The following is a 17,761-nucleotide window of genomic DNA, read 5'->3' as shown; positions in this document are numbered from 1 at the left end:
ATCTTCTCGCTGACTGTAGGACGCTCATATGTCCCCGTAACTCTCGTTCGCTGGATGTGTCCCAGCTACAAAATTTACAAGTAAATCCAGTTCCATTAAGCCGCCCACGCTTTAGTGATTCAGATGACAACTTGTGTAGGCTACTTGTAATTTATGTCTCTTTAATTTTGCATCGTGCAGATAGCAGAAATTATCCGAATGAACGTATTAACCACACTAGAAATGATCCAAATGAACTTACTGACCATGTGTTGACGCAATTCAAACAAATATTAAAAATTATTCACCCGAACGTATTGACCACATGTTAAACACAATTCAAACAACAACTTTTCCCTCCACTTACGCAAAAACAATTGCTAATCAATTTTCATATTTACTACGAATCATACCAGATGGCAGCACTTTCGTAAAAGGCTGAGGCCACCAGCGGCCATACTTTTCAAGAATGCATTCTGATTGGCCAGGTCGTATTATCGCAGTGCGAGACGCTTGTCAAATTTGACAGCTAATATGGAAACATGACATAACCTATCATCTATAAGTCTGTGTATGCGTCTTCGTGTTGGTCATCGAAAACATGTTGCCCATGGTCCAATCAGATTATCAGGTAATGTGAAGAGATAAAATTGTTACCCGAAAATTAGAGATATTTCGTATGTTATTATTTCGTTTGATACAATATTTGAAATGTTTTACACTGGGTCATGCAGTGGTTATCTCTTTACCTTCTTTGTATTTTTTTCCGTTTGCATTGCTGATTTAAAGCTTCATTGTGTGCATCGTATAAGATTTTAATTATGTTGTTCAAACATAGTGCTTGTTCTCTGGTTTACAAGTACTTGAACATTAATCTTATCCTGTCAATAAGAGTGATTGCTTTTCCATTCCTTAACCTTCTTTACAGGGCAGCAAGGAAGAAATCTGTTACATATACTTTATCGTGAAAACAATGAAAACATACACTTATGGAGCTTCAAGCAATTTAGCTTCTCAGTTTCCTTAAAAGAAGAAATTTGCATCGAAAAATGCGACCTGTGAAAAAGAAACGTCATTCCAGGTACGAGTATTTATTAATACCGAGCCTGTTTCATATTACTGCATTTGCTTGGTTTTATTCTCTATCTAGAATTTAAGTATAATGGATGCAAAGATTTTCTGTTTCTTGTCGTTAATAAAATAGTGTGTTTCTTCTCGAGAAGACACTATGACTGTGATGAATTAGTGGTGATAGTTTATTTGAGTGACAGAACTCATTTACTCTGTAACTTCTTACTCACATTGATAGCTTACTGAATTATTAGTTGAGCATCTGCAGGCAGAAGTGTGGTACCAATCGGTTCTATCTACTCCTACACGGTAAGATGTTTACTGTAGAACATGTAGTAATTCTTGTCCTCACTACATTATGGACATTAACATTGAAGAACATAAATCATAAATAGGTATGAACGGGTGACAACATTTATTGATCAAACTTTAAATTTCAGGCTAACGTAGTGAACTTAACATACTACCAGTACGTTGCAGAATATTTACACAAATGAAACGAACATCTTATGTGCTTTAAATTTAAAGACTCTTTTGAAAGATGTGACATAATAAACCATACCATAGTCCAAGGCTGTACGCAGGAATTTTTTTTGGAAAGGTTAGGATTTTTTCTAGGGGGAGTGGGTGGCTTCCGAAACAAAAGTCTTAGGGATAAATACAAAAACATGTGGATGGGAATGTTAGAATACACCCAAACATACATACAAGGATTTACTGCCCCCATGTAAATATCTTAATATAATTCTTTTTAACTCCATATTATTAATGAACATTGTTTATCTCATTGAAATTTTAGTAACATTTTCCTAACATTTCTGATAGTGTAACATCAATATTTCATTCGGACCACTGCTGCTGGACACTGTTAAATAACCTGTGGTCTTACCATTAGTGCCAGTCTGTTATCTTTCCCCTAGACTGCTCCCATGTAAATATGTTAAGTTAACCTTTGTAAGACATACCTTAATATTTTGATGCTGTTATCCTTCACAACTGGTAATTACAGCCAACATTGTTTTTCTCATTGACTATCCCTACTATAATATGTTAATATTATTTCTTAGTAATCACATTTTAATTACAAATCAGGTACCTGATTTATGCCCTGTGACTGATGATCCCTTTAGTGAAAGGTAAAACATGTCTCATATGGAAATAAAGATAAATTCCTAATTGTTTAAAATTTTAATGTATTGAATAGGTGATATTATAAACTAATTAGCATCCTACATATAGTATCTTCAATACGGATCCATAATGATATTTATAACTTATAAGACCTATCTGTCGCTGCAACGTAAAGCCACTAGCAAAAATAAAACAAGGTGACTGTCAGTTTAGGAGCGTGGATTGGCAACCAGTGTTCCCCTAGCTGAGTCTAGCATTTCTTCCACTTACTTGTGTTAGTTTCCTCACCTTTATCTTTCCTCTGTGACCAAACAAGGTCAACTCTTGTTCTCTTATGACTCCAACTTTATTAACTTTTGCAAGGCATAGAGGGTCTGTAATTTTCACACCTTCGTGACCTTTCCCTTGCTTTTTTTTTTTTTTTTTTTTATGCCTTTGTTCTTTGAAGGTCAGGCATCTTCCATTCCCTTTGATTAGTATTATTGGAGGCTGAATGCCCAGTAATAATAATAATGGCATGTGGCCTTCAGAGAGGCCTGGTGCAGATTTTTTGAAATTACTCCCTATAGGATACCAATTTTATGGATAGAATTAGAGCAAGCTCTCCATAGGATAAGTGGTAAGTCAGCAGGAGCTGAAGAAGTTACAGCTGACATGATTAAAGCTGCTGGTCCACCAGAAATACATTGGCTGTAAAGAGTTCTCAGAACAATATGGAAGGATAACAAAATACTTGAAGATTGGACAAAAGGGGTGGTAGTTCCTATCTTTAAGAAAGGGAGTAGAAGGAAAAGTGAAAATTACAGAGGCATTACCCTCTTATCACACGGCCTTAAAATTATGGAGAAGATCATTGAAGCCAGAGTAAGGTATATACTAGAGCCTATCTTAGAAGAGGATCAACATGACTGGAAGAAGCACAACAGACCTGATATTTGCTTTTGAGGATGTTGGCAGAGAAACACTGGCAAAGAAACCTAACTATTGTGTTTATAGACCTTGAAAAGGCATATGATAATGTTCCTAGATCAACTATTTGGAAAAGTCTTAGAAAACTTGGTGTACCGGAGTACCTTATTAGGAAGATCCAAATGCTATATACTAATTGCAAAAGCTGTGTCAGTATTGGAGATGGTCACTCTGAATGGTTCAGTACAACCAAAGGAGTGCAACAGGTAAGTGCCTTATCACCTCTTTTATTCATAGCAGTTATGGATACCATTTTAATGGAACTAAAAGGAAAATGTAATAAAGATCTTCAGGCTCTGGTGTTTGCAAACGATGTGGCAATACGAGATGAAACAGAGGAGGGAGTGCAAAATAATCTGAATGCATGGTGTAAGAAGTTTGATGATTATGGAATGAAATTGAGCCCATCAAAAACAGAACCATTGAAATTCAGCAGACATAATACAGAATGCAACATAAAAATACAGGACCACCAAGTTGAAGTAGTACACCAATTCAGATATTTAGAAAGCGTAATAGGTAGTAATAATAGGGTTGAGATAGAAATAACAAACAGAGTAACCAAAGGCTCTAACTTTTACAGTATCATTAGACACCTACGATGGGATGAGAAGAAGAAGATAAGAATATAAAGTTGGAATTCAAGAGGAAGGGGAGTTAGGGATTGGAATAACTTACTAAGGGAAATGTTCAATAAATTTCCAATTTCTTTGAAATCATTTAGGAAAAGGCTAGGAAAACAGATAGGGAATCTGCCACCTGGGCGACTGCCCTAAATGCAGATCAGTATTGATTGATTGATTGATTGATTGATTGATTGATTGATTTAAGGTCCCACAAAGAACAAAAATGACCCTGTACAAGTCATATTTCATTCCCATCCTTACATATTCTTTGGAAACCTGCACACTAACATCAAAGGATTGTAGTAGGATTCAAGCCTGTGAAATGAAATTTCTTAGAACTGCCCTCCAAAAGACACGACTTGATCATGTGAAAAATGATGAGATCTGATCTAACCTAGGTCTAAATGAATCAATGGAGGAAGACTTAGATCATCTAGACTTAAATGGTTTGGGCATGTTAAACAAATGTTACCATGATTACCATGTGCTTATTTGGAAAAGAGAATAACAGGTAGAAGACCAGCTGGAAGACCAAGAAGAAGATGGATAAACCAACTGACATGGAGAGAAGAGGATGGAATTGGGAATCTGTTATGGACAGCAAAATCTTTCTGAATAGGCAACTTTGGAAGGCGCTCATTTTCAAACACCCTACCCGGCTCGCTGGAAGGGCAAACCGATGATGATGAGGATACCTAAGTGCCTGTGAGCATGGTGCTCTAAGATAAATTCTAATGCTAAAGATGGTACACACACCTAGCCCCTAAACCAGAAGAATTAGCCAATAAAGGTTGAAATCAATCTGACCGGAAATAGAACCTGGAACTCCTTGGATCAAAGGTTAGCATGGCATTTATCCATGGATAAGCTATAAACTTCATTCTAATGCCCATATTGATGGATATGACTTTATTTCTTATTAAGAAAAGGAATTTATTTTCCATCTAATAAAATTTAGTCATGGAGCCAGACAAAACTTGTGTCCTTGTCCCGATGTGGTGCAGCTCTTTTCAGATTCACCCCCCCCCCCCAGTGGGAGTGAGCTGCATGTGCCATTTTTAACCTCTATCCACCCCTCGTCCCAATCTTAAATCTCTGTCAGAACCGGAAGTCGAACCCTGTCCCCCCTCCCCGACATCGGCTGCTCATAGCGCTAACAGTTGTGCTATGAAAAATGTTCAAATATATTTATAGCCCTACTATTTACAAATCATCGGGTTCAGGGGAAGGGGAAAGTAACCATGGAATAGAGGGCAGTGTGTGCTATATTGTGAGCATCATGAGACAGTTCTATTATTTATTTTAAAATGGCCAATCCAACTTTTGTCACTATTACAAGTTTGACACAATTTTGAAAAATCTTAGTGGCACATGATAATATTTCTGTATGTTTAGAAAAATACACAAATTTCATTATGAATTTCATTAATTTATAACTTCATTTATAGATTAATGACTGTTTAAACATTGCATAAAAATTAGTTTACAATTTTTATCAGTTGTTGAGTTTGCATTGTTAACTATAGCCAAAATGAACATTTTTTTTGTATTTGGGTAATTTTGGTGAAATAGGGGCTACTACATACAGTATATTTTGGCTAGTTTATATTATAATTTTTACTTCATTCAGTCCGTATGTCACAAATTAATTGTTCAGATGTGTAGATTATGACCTTTCTTTAAGTACAAAATATTTATTAAATGTTTAATAAATGGAAAAGATTATACTTCCTATTCCTTATGTCTTCTTGTTGCATACAATCAATTTAAGATCAGCGTATCCCTACAACCAGTAAACTACAGTTTAACATTTCACATGAATAAATATAAATTATTATAATGTTTATTCATCATCAGCCGTGCGCGTAGAGGCGCGCGTCTGTGAGCTTGCATCCGGGAGATAGTAGGTTCGAATCCCACTATCGGCAGCCCTGAAAATAGTTTTCCGTGGTTTCCCATTTTCACACCAGGCAAATGCTGGGGCTGTACCTTAATTAAGGCCACAGCCGCTTCCTTCCAACTCCTAGACCTTTCCTATCCCATCGTCGCCATAAGACCTATCTGTGTCGGTGCAACGTAAAGCCAATAGCAAAAAAAAAACCCTTTATCCAGCTCCTGCTGAGTCGGGGCTTTTATGGCACTTCTGCACCTTTCTCTTTCCTGTTACCATTCCTCTTCCATCATTTTGTCCCAGTCCAGGTTTCTTCTTCTTGGACTCCTCATTATTGAATCAATCCACCTATCCTATCCTATCCGTTCTCTCATTCAGGTTTTCCAATCTGACCTGTCTCGCATATTCGTTTTTCACACCATTTTTCCTTATGTTTCCTGTCATACTTATTAGGTATTTCCTTTCGGTGGCTTGAATATATATATTTTTCTTTAATGGTTCGGGGCGTTGACCTATAGTGATCCTTTGCCCCTACTTGCACCATGTGATATGAACCTGCGTGTGATTGGAATGGAGGAAGTGTAGAGTGTTGAATGTGAGGAAAGGAACATTAAGGACAACACAAACACCCAGTCCCCAGGCCAGGGATATTAATCATTTACAATTAAAAACCCGTGATCCAGCCGGGAATCAAACCTGGGGCCGCCAGGTGACAGGCGGACGCGTTGCCCCCTACACCGTGGGGTCGGACTGGCTGGAATTCTACTCTCCTCCCTACTTGTCATTGTCCACGTCTCAGCCATGTAAGTCAGTATGGGTGCATAATACATTTTGTACATTGTCTCTTTAAACTTCCTTGGTACTTCCTTATTCCATGCAAGGTTTCGTACACTCCGGAAGAATACATTGCCCTGTTGCACCATTTTGTTAATCTCCATGTCCAGCCATGTATTCTGCATTAATTCACTTCCTAGGTATTTAAAACTGTCAATTTCAAGGCTTAGACCACTCATTTTACAATGCCTTTCCCTTGCCTTTTTCCTCTTGATGTCACCATGGTCTTGCTTTTCTCTGTGCAGATTTTCAATTTTCTCCTAACATTTATTATACCAATTTATTCAGTTTAAAATATGTTTCCATAAAACTTGCGGGTGTGTTTTAATGTTAGAATAAGTAACCCGCGAGATCACGATCAAACTATAACTATTAACAAATTAACTGACAATGAGAACGATACTACAGTGAGACTTTTGATGCCTGAATACGATTTCAGACTGACTAACTTTGCTCCATTCCTCCATTTATTTACTAAAAACATGTCCTTTCAGGTGGGGAATTCTTGATTTCATAATAGTTTTAATGTAATGTGTTGAATTTTCGAATACCCATGTGTGAGGAGAACAAAGGGAAACTACCTCACTCCTCATCTCCCTAGTATGCCTCTTCAGTGATGCCTGAGCCACATATGATGGCAGAGCTGTAGAGGTCCAAACCAGCCTCAGGGCTGAGTACTTTACATACATACATACATACATACATACATACATACATACCAGTATAGACTCTTTGTCCTTAGTTAACAACATGTTAATATATGTATGTATGACCAACCCTTGTCCTTTTACTCTGTGGGGTCAGATATGAAGTGAAATGAATCTTCATAGTGAGGTTTCACAACTGGATGCCCTTCCTGACGTCAACCTCATCAGAGGAGTTAATGAGATGAAATTAATGCCGTGATATATGATAGTAGACGGGAGAGGGTGAAACCCGGTGCCAGCGCATAGCCTACTCCTGCCGAATAATATCAAGGGGTTTGCTCAAGGCTTAACGTCCCCATTCGACAGATGAATAGCCGAATAAACAGCATCATTTAAGAGGAAATACCAGTGATCATCTCCAAATGGAGTAGTTTCACATAAATGATTCGTTTCTCACCAACATAACCAGTCAGCAGCTTTCACAGCAGCCATAAGCCAATATTTTAATCTGTCATTTCTTCATCCTATTTACAGTAGACAAGTGAGATACACTAACATCTTGTACTCTTGTGTCAGCTATGATCGAGAGTTAAAATATTGTTTAATGCTGAGTTCTATCTTTGTTTCTTTTAGACCTCCATATGTCACCAAACTGTACTTTGATATTGGACCTAACCAGCTGCCAATAATCTACAGGAAGGAGTATAATGTGCACTTTGTGGGCTTGGAGAAACTTCATCCATTTGATGCTAGCAAGTGGGGCCATATTTTCCAGGTGAGAACTGTTAATACATTGTACAAAACAAAGTAATAATACAGAATGCGAAATGAATAGTAATAAGGATTTTAGTGATTTCCTTTCTTTCAGTATCTAAAAGATGCCTTGCTCATTGATGAGAACACCGTGATCAAACCTAATGAAGCTTCCTTGGATGATTTGCTACTCGTTCACACGGTCCGCTACCTTAAGAGTTTGAAGGTAAGGATCTTGGTTAGTTGTTGACAAATATGAAGGTTGAATGTTGTGCTGCATTGTAGTGTATTGGAGCAAATTATATAATTTATATGCTTTAAATTATTTGGCTAAAAGATATTTATATGAACTATCCAGTTTGCCATGTAGTTGGTTAGATAGAATTGAATCTTACCACAGTCAATTAGTCAATATGTTCAGAAACCTTTTCAGGTGAAAAATCAGGTGTTTCTTTAAGGTTTAAAATTTTTATTTAACTCTCATAGATTCAAAAGAGAAAATGGCTGTGTGGGAATACACCTAGAGAAGATATTTCTGCTACAAGTAATGGATTGTGTGACCTTTTTTCTTTGTATATTTTGTCAGCGTGCACACCTGTAGTATATCTTAGGTAGCTGCTGCACTCGCCCAGTGCTTCCTACTACTAATAATAAAATTTTCTGAGCTTGATCTTTGTATTGCTGTACCTGTATAACTGTACTAAATAATCATCACATACCCTTTTCCAGTCTTTATCTTACAATTTTCCCATCAAGATTGATTATAATGGACCCTCAATGAGTATTGATACCTACCCTCCTATGAAACTTGAAGCAGAAATTAGCTTATCAGAGCTGGCAAGGAATGGATGTAAAACTGGGATTGACGAGGAGAGAGCCAATTTATTTTGAAGATGGCATTTTATGGAGATGTGAAGATTATCCCTGTCCTTTAATGTTTGTCCTTGTCTATTTTCTCTGTTATGCCCTCTTTCCACACTGACCTATCACGATATTTATCTTGCATATTACTTTGGGCTAACTGTTCTAATGTCAGAAGATTCTAGTGAAAGTCTTTTGCAAATTTAAGAAGACTGAAAAGCTACAAGAAATCTTTGATGGAACAATGCCATCTTAACTCCATCATACTATTGCTGACTACCTTATCTTAGGAAAGGAACTATTTGCCAGACGTTTGATTTAGGAAGAAACTGATGCAAGCTACTTTAATTACACGTGTATGTATGTCCAGCCCTTATCCCATTTCTGGTACAGGGTTGGGTATGAAGTGAGATGAAGCTTTGAGCAAGATTTTTTGACTGGATGCCTTTCCTGACATCAACCTTATCAGAGGAATTGAGATGAAATGAATGACGTGACATATGATAGTAGGAAAGCCGGTGCTGGGACATAGCCTACTCCTGTCGAATAACACCAAGAGGACTGCTCAAGGCTTAATGTGTCCGTCCAATGGACGAATCATCATCAACAGTCATATGCCCTCACTCGATATGCTAGTTGCTTTACGTCGCACCGACACAGGTAGGTCTTATGGCGATGATATGATAGGAAAGGTCTAGGAGTGGGAAGGATGTGACCGCTGCCTTAATTAAGGTACAGCCCCAGCATTTGCCTGGTGTGAAAATGGGAAACCATGGAAAACCGTTTCCAGGGCTGCCAAGGGTTCGAACCCATTATCTCCCAGATGCAAGCTCACAGCTGCGCGCCCCTAACCGCACGGCCAACTCGCCCGGTCACTCGATATGTATACTGTGGAGAGGTTTCTAATTAAATCCAGGCTTTTGGCACATAATCTGGTTATTTATTTATTTATTTATTTATTTATTTATTTATTTATTTATTTATTTATTTATTTATTTATTTATTTATTTATTTATTTATTTATTTATTTAGCTTATGGCTAGTACATAACTCTACATACAAATATTCAAAAATATAACAAACAATATAACACCTTAAACAATCAACCAATCTCTAAAACAGTTCATAAACTTAAATCCAAGCTGTCCAACCATTGTGCAACCCCATCAGAAGCACACACAAACTCCTTTAGCTGACCGGAGTATGACCTCCTAGGACATTCGGTGACAATATGACGGATGGTCTGTTTCTTCTCACCACAGTCGCACTCAGGGGAGGAGCGCATACCCCACGTATGCAACAATGACCCACATCGCCCATGATTGGTACGGACTCTGTTCAGAAGAACCCAAGTTCTTCTGGGGAGATTAAAACCAGGTGGTGGGTGTTGGAGACTAAAGAGGGTCTGCCATTCATCTGGAGCTGAGTTGGTCCACTCCAATTGCCATTCATCAGAACTGTTACAGTTCCTATTGATGAGTTCACTTGCAGTCTGAATGGGTGGAGATCTTGACTTCAGACGTCCATACCTAACAACCATGTCTTCATGAATGGGAAGACTTGGGTTCATTGTTATCTTCCTGAACTCGCGAATTAGGTTATTTTGTCTGCGAATCCTTGGAGGTGTTATGTGACTCAAGACTGGCAGCCAGAAAAGAGGAGTAGATCTGACTGCGCCGCTGACAATGCGCATCGTCTGATTCAGAACAACATCAATATTCTTAACATAAGGGCTATTCAACCAAACAGAAGAACAATACTCGGCTGTAGAGTATACCAGTCCCAGTGTTGACGACCTAAGAGTGGATGCTGATGCTCCCCATGTAGAACCTGCAAGTTTCTGAATGATATTGTTCCTGGTCTTCAGTTTAGCAGCGGAATTCATTAAATGTTTCCTGAAGGATAGCGTCCGATCAAGAGTTACTCCAAGGTACTTGGGGTTAGAATTGTGTGGTAGGGGAGAGTTGTCAAGGGAAACATTCAAAGTAACGTTCGCCTGCCTGTTATTAAGGTGAAAGAGACAAGTTTCTGTTTTGCTGGTGCTAGGTATCAAACACCACTTATCAAAGTACTCACTCACAATGACAAGGTCTCTGTTCAGAATTGCTTCTATTTCATTCACATTGGATTGCTGAGTAACTATTGCTAGGTCATCCGCATAAGCGAATTGGCGTGATGTAGTATGAGGTATATCGGCAATGTACATATTAAACAGCAATGGAGAGAGCACAGATCCTTGAGGGAGACCATTGTTGAGCTTTTTAACTTTACTGTGTTTGTTATCCATAACTACCTGGATCAATCTATCTGATAGCGTGTTGTTTATGAGTTGTGACATTACTCTGCAACCAACAATCTGGTGATTAGAAATTGTATACAACCACTTCTCCTATGCTGCTGGCCAACATTCTGATGGTGAAAATTTTTTCAACCAATGGGGCTCGAACCGGCTAACCATGGTCTCGAACTATATAGATTTGATGCCTTAATGATCATGGCCACCAGGTGGGCTTACTTTAATTACATATAGGTATGTATTAATAATTTTTCACTCAAAGGTTATTATTTGAATGCCAGTGTTGTGTACTTATACAGAATTTGTTTTTCAAAACCATAGCAAGTAGAAGAGATAGGGTGAGCTCTGTGAAAGGAATCTCAATTGCATCATTAAACTAAGATTTTATTGCACATACCACTTTTGATTACTCAATAATTGATAGTTAGGCAAGGAATATCTAATTAAACTTAACAACATCAAGCTGAAAGAACACTGCCTTTTGATGATGTATCACCTATGAAAATATCAGATTATTTTAATTGACAAAAAAGATAATACTACAAGTCTGTAAGTTGTTTACTATTGGCCGCTATAGGGACTGTTGTGATTCATCCACGAGAGGCAATAACGTAGCTGTTTGAAGGTTGGTTTCTGCAGTTGTAATATGTTTATGTTCAGTAGTGTTGTTCTGTGAAGGCAAGAACCTAAGAGTTGTGTATTATTGTTAAGTGAAAGTGAAGAGCATGTAATTTGTTAAAGCTTATAAAACCTCAAACTCATATGCGATGCAAACATACCGAGGAGGAAAAACTACCTACTTTCTTTGTTCCAGGCTGTAAGTCCAGTTACAAAACTTCTAAAGATAAACATATCTTCAAGCCACCTAAAGTTAAAGTAACTGGAATTTTCAAAATGGGAAAATATGATTCCCAGAAAAAACAAAAATTTTCTCTGACAAGTGTCTTGTGTGCAATTTACACTTTTCTGATAAATTTATAGTTAAATCAGATTTATTTGTAGCAGTTCTTAAAGATAGATGGAAACTGGCACTGTCCCTCATATATTCCCCCATTTGCCACAATATCTCAACAAACAATTAAAGAAACAACGTTCACCTCACAAAAGACAGCCTCCACAGATGGAGAAAATTTCAAGAAACAAATCAAACAGGCCTCGTTTCCTGAGAGTGCTAAAAGAAATGTGTTTTTTTTTGTTTTGTTTTTTTGGTTTACGTCGCACCGACACAGATAGGTCTTATGGTGACGATGGGACAGGAAAGGGCTAGGAGTGGGAACGAAGTGGCCATTGCCTTAAGGTACAGCCCCAGTATTTGCCTGGTGTGAAAATGGGAAACCACGGGAAACCATCTTCAGGGCTGCCGACAGTGGGGTTTGAACCTACTATCTCCCGAATACTCGATACTGGCCGCACTTAAGCGACTGCAGCTGTCGAGCTCGGTAAGAAATGAAGTAGGTTTGGACACGACTAAATAGAAAATGAGTTAACGTACAAAAAAAAAAAAAAAAAGACATAAACGTAATTTAATGACTATCCTTAATAAATTTAAAATAACTAATGCTAAGATTTCATTACTAGAAAAGCAACTAACAAATTCCAAGTCAGTACAATCAAATTATTTAAGTGAGCCAAAATTAAGCAGAAAACAACAGGTGATTATTGACGTCATGCTCCAATTCAGCTAGGAAATAATAATATTACTGGTTTTACATCCCACTAACTACTTTTACAGTTCTTGGAGATGCTGAGATGCCAACATTTTGTCCTGCAGAGTTCTCTGATGTCTGTAAATCTACTGAGTACCTTCAAATACCACTGGACTGCACCAGAATCGAACCTGTCAAGTTCGGCTCAGAAGGCCAATGTTCTACCGTCTGAGCTACTCAGCCAAGCGGAAATGAGAAAGTGATGAGTATGGCTCGGATCAATATGCTCGATAAAATATCCAGATATGCTCAGAAACCATGTGTTACATGGTCGATAGATATGCTCGAAAAAACCATTATATGCAGTTAAATATGCAGAATATGTATGAAAAACACCATTAAAAACTATAAGAAGGAAAGTGAAATGAAAGAAAACAATAACATATCTTTATATACGAGCTTTATTTTCTAATTGTATGTATGATACACTGTGATATACTCGCATTCAAGTTTTCTTATAAAAGTTAGAGTTTAAAAGTTCATTTACAAAATGTTCAGAATTAGGCGAGTCAGTGAAGTAGATCTGCATTGGTCTGTACTACAAGAATTTTTTCTATGTTTTCAGTTTTGAATGATTTTCTTAAATCACTCAAGTTTCACTGATGAGAACGATCTTTCGACGTCAACTGACACGAGAGGTAAATACTTGAATGATGCTGCTTCTTGTGCAGAGTAGTTTGGAAAATCCTCTGACGGTGCAGGCTCACCATGCAGCATCCTCTCCAAGTCCAACGCTGCACTCCAACTGGGATTTCGAGCCATCATGAACTCCAGCTTTTGTTTCACGGTTTTCCCAGTCTCTCCAGGCTATGAGTTGGCTTCTTGGATGACTCCTTGTATTGTAGCGACCACTTAAGCAACTCCATCCCTCACGATTCCAACTTTAGGATGGCCTCAGAAATGATGCTCATGTAGGCTTTTATGAAAGTCAAGAATGGCATCAAGCCCTTCATTTTAAAAGCAGCCTTAGCTTTCGCCTGCTGTCCGCCTCTTCAAACGTACTGATCACCTGGAAAAAATATAATTGAAAAACATTAGCCGAGGAGAATAACTGAGAAAATTACAAAATTAGGCACCGTATGATGGAGTAAACATAAAAGGTATGAAAAGAATGAAAGAGAAAACCTCGAAAATGAGAAGATTTTAAACATTTCAAATAGTCTTACCTCTTCAATTGCCCTATGATTTTCAGCGTAATACAAGGCAGCCAACATCCAAGTTACCCATCGCGTCAATATGGGTTCGGGAGGTAAAGGGAGCTCTGGATGCATCGTCTTGAAGGCACGGACGCGAGTAGGAGCTTTGACGAAAATTTTCTTCACCAAAGAAATGACGCTGTTGACGCTGGACGATATTTCACGCAGCTCCTCAGCAACTCTGTGCATTGCATGGGCAAGACGAGTAACATGTAACATCTTCGGGTAGAGAAACTTGAGGCTCTTCCCAGCCTTAATCATGTAGGGAGCAGTGTCAGTCACCAATGCGAGTACTTTGTTTACCTCCTCATCTGGAAAGGTTGGCCACGGCAAGCCTGAAACAGGAATGCATAAAATGAAGGGTGAACCGTTCAGTTAATGGGATTCTGACATGTCTTACAACTGCAAGAGATATTTAACTATCAGAACTATCAGAGTCTTCACTGAGCATACGTAGAATGCATTGAAATTATAGCCAGACTGTACTTATTCTTCTTTGGCAAAACGCTTGAAAAATTAACAAAACTATACGTATGCAGAGCTGTTTGCACAATGGTTCCATGGTTTGTCACATCTGCACAGGATTAGGTGGCCCTTCCGCGGTTCACTAGGACTGAGTTTTCCAACAATAACGTTGGCCATATATCTTTCACAACTGTCTGTGGTCTCGTCAATAGATAACCAAATTGGGTGACTCCCGATATCGTCCCTGATACCAATATAATACCAATATAAACAGTCCGTTATTGGACATTATAAATTTTCCAGCTAATTCATTCCTGGTTACCGAGCTCGATAGCTGCAGTCGCTTAAGTGTGGCCAGTATCCAGTAATCGGGAGACAGTGGGTTCGAGCCCCACTGTCGGCAGCCCTGAAGATGGTTTTCCATGGTTTCCCATTTTCACACCAGGCAAATGCTGGGGCTGTACCTTAATTGAGGCCACAGTCACTTCCTTCCCATTCCTAAGCCTTTCCTATCCCATTGTCGCCATAAGACCTATCTGTGTTGGTGCGATGTAAAACAAATACGAAAAAAAAAAAACTCTCAGACCTTTTTTCTTTCTCGGAAGTAGCATAAGATTTTTGACTTAATGTACAAGGTTTGGGGCAAAAGTCATGGCAACTATTTTTTTTTTCTTGAAGATACCAGTCCGGTTGGAAAATGTGACATATATGGATGAAACGACAAGGTGTTAACTACATGTGTGGACAATGAATAGCACTGAAATATCGTAACACACTAATTTATTACGGTAGTATACAGGGCAGTATGGCCTTCCCGGTACAAAAGAATGACAACACAGTACACATAAAGTTGACATGACAAACCTGGGCCTAAAGACCCTCAAAGTAGTCCCCTGCTACTGACACCACACGCTGCCAATGATGTGGGAGGCGCTGAATACCATCTGCCACAGCATTTGCCACACCATATGTGAATTGGATCACCTGTTGGCGCACAGCATTAGCAATGTCCTCTTGTGTTGCAAACCGCCTACCACATAGTGGTTCCTTAATCTTTCAAATGAGATCAAAGTCACAGGGCGAAATGTCGGGAGAGTACGGTGGGTGCTCTAATTCTTCCCGTCCCCAACGTCGCAGTAACTGCCCTACACACTGCTTTATGTAGTTTTGCATTGTTATGTAGAATTATTGCACTGTCCACAAGATCCGGATGTTTCTCCCGAATGTCACATCGTACCTGTCACACCAGAAAGTCCCTGTAGTACTCTGCGGTCACTGTTCTGCCACGTGGAACAAAGTGGCAAACAGACACCCCTGACGTCATACGCGACGATCACCATCACTTTGACTGGGGAAGGATTCTGACGTACCTTCTGCCTCCTTGGTGATCCAGCATGTCGCCACTCCGTGGACTGACGTTTCAGTTCTGGTTCGTATGCCCTGGCCCAAATTCATCAGTGGCGATTATTCGTGACAAGAATTGATCGCCATCCTTTTGCCAGCGTGCAAGGTGGTCGGAGCATATTGCATAGCGCACCCACCTTTGAACTTCCATCAGTGCATGCGGTACCCACCACGATGCGATTTTGCGCAGTTGCAGCTCATTATGCAATATCCTGTGGATGGTGCGTTTCTCGATGCCACTTGCCCTCTCTATCTCCAGTAACATCCATTGTCTTCATCCAGGAGCTGTTTGATGACGGCACGTGCCACGTCGGTCCGCACACTGACAGGTCGTACCGAATGTTGCTCATCACTGGTTGACACGCGTCCTTGCTGAAACTTTCCTACCCACCGTGCTACTGTACGGTATGGTAGGGCATTATTCCCAAGGGCTTCCACTAATTCACTGTGACATTCCATCGCATTTCTCCCTCGGAGAACAGCTATTTTGATGTAAGCGTGCTGCTCAACACGGGTTACTTCCATCTTGCACGACGCTCACCAACTGACTAATTTCACAGCCCTCGCTGCGCTACTAGCAGCTATCACAGAGCCATCTGTTGTTCTGCATACACACTATGCCTGCAGAACTTCCACACGACACATAAACGTTTGTGATCCGTTAACATATCTACATGCTGGGGCTGTACCTTAATTAAGGCCACGGCCGCTTCCTTCCAACTCCTAGGCATTTCCTATCCCATCGTCGCCATAAGACCTATCTGTGTCGGCGCGACGTAAAGCCCCTAGCAAAAAAAAACATATCTACAAGAAAAAAGTAGTTGCCATGACTTTTGCCCCAATCCTCGTATTTTGCTGGTAAACCTATGATGTTTGATGCTTCTTCATCTTTGTGTGGGGTGTAGACTAAATTATTTTCTTGTAACTTTTTGCACTTCTACCGGAATATTTATCTGATTAAATTATTGAAGAACCCTTAATTTGACAAATCCTCTCATGAATGGTGTTAACAAATAGGACATTAGTGTTGGCTACTGAATGCATGATTCGAAGCAGTATATCGATTCATTCAAGTGTCCGAGTGAATCGATTCACAGGAACGGCGAGCTCACGGCACACGATTCAGCTTACTCCCAGCGGACAGTGCTGAGTGGCGCACTCACTGGACGTTGATGGGGAGCCGAGCTTCCGCTGCAGCGAGACAGTGAATCATGGCACATGGAAAGAATCGTGAACGAGCACGGCTCAGTGAGACACATGATACACACGGCTCCTTATCGGCTCACTGGACACGCGGAGAGCCGAGCTTCCGCTGCAGCAAGACAGTGAATCTTGGCACATCGAAAGAATCGTGAACGAGCGCGGCTCAGTGAGACACATGATACACACGGCTCCTTATCGGCTCACTGGACACGCGGAGAGCCGAGCTTCTGCTGCAGCGAGACATACAGTGAGCCATGCTACACTGAAAGAATCGTATGCTATAATGGACTCTTGAGCTCAGCTCATTTGAAAATAATACCCATTTGCATTCACTGTCCTCTTCTTACAGGGATGTTTAAATAATAGATGGTTTTATTTGCAGTGTTAAAAAGGTAGTCACAACATAATTCTGAAGTAGCTAGTAAGTAGGTAGGCTATTAGGTTATACTATTTATTAGTTTAATGAATCTTAGTATTATAACTTAGTTGACATTTGACAAACTCGACTCTAGCCTGCCCTATGACTATGAGTCATGCTCATGACCACTCAAAAGTACCTGTTTTATATTGGAAAGAACGGCTCAGTATTTTCTCAGTTCATATGTCACATCGTTGCACAAGACTTCAATCATATGTGGACAGACGCAATAACAGTATGTTGAATCAGAAAACCAGCGGGCTATTGTACATCTCGGGTAGCCTATACAAAATATGATGATTTAAAAAATC

At 39.4% G+C, this 17,761-nt stretch overlaps 1 protein-coding gene across 1 annotated transcript in view; it reads left to right on the top strand.

Annotated features, from left to right (window-relative positions):
- The first annotated feature begins 484 nt into the window (after window positions 1-484).
- The window catches only part of HDAC11 (Histone deacetylase 11), a 52,271-nt gene continuing 34,994 nt past the window's right edge, over window positions 485-17,761 (top strand). The window contains exons 1-4 of the mRNA XM_067144204.2: window positions 485-610; window positions 908-1,060; window positions 7,782-7,923; window positions 8,017-8,127. Of these exons, the coding sequence (XP_067000305.1) occupies window positions 1,029-1,060; window positions 7,782-7,923; window positions 8,017-8,127 (285 nt within the window). The 5' untranslated portion in view covers window positions 485-610; window positions 908-1,028. The remainder of the gene's footprint in view (window positions 611-907; window positions 1,061-7,781; window positions 7,924-8,016; window positions 8,128-17,761) is intronic.

This window comes from Anabrus simplex, chromosome 3 (genome assembly GCF_040414725.1).
Source record: "Anabrus simplex isolate iqAnaSimp1 chromosome 3, ASM4041472v1, whole genome shotgun sequence".
Lineage (NCBI taxonomy): Eukaryota > Metazoa > Arthropoda > Insecta > Orthoptera > Tettigoniidae > Anabrus > Anabrus simplex.
The sequence above is the reverse complement of the archived record's forward strand: the minus strand, read 5'-3'. Positions and strand labels throughout refer to the sequence as shown.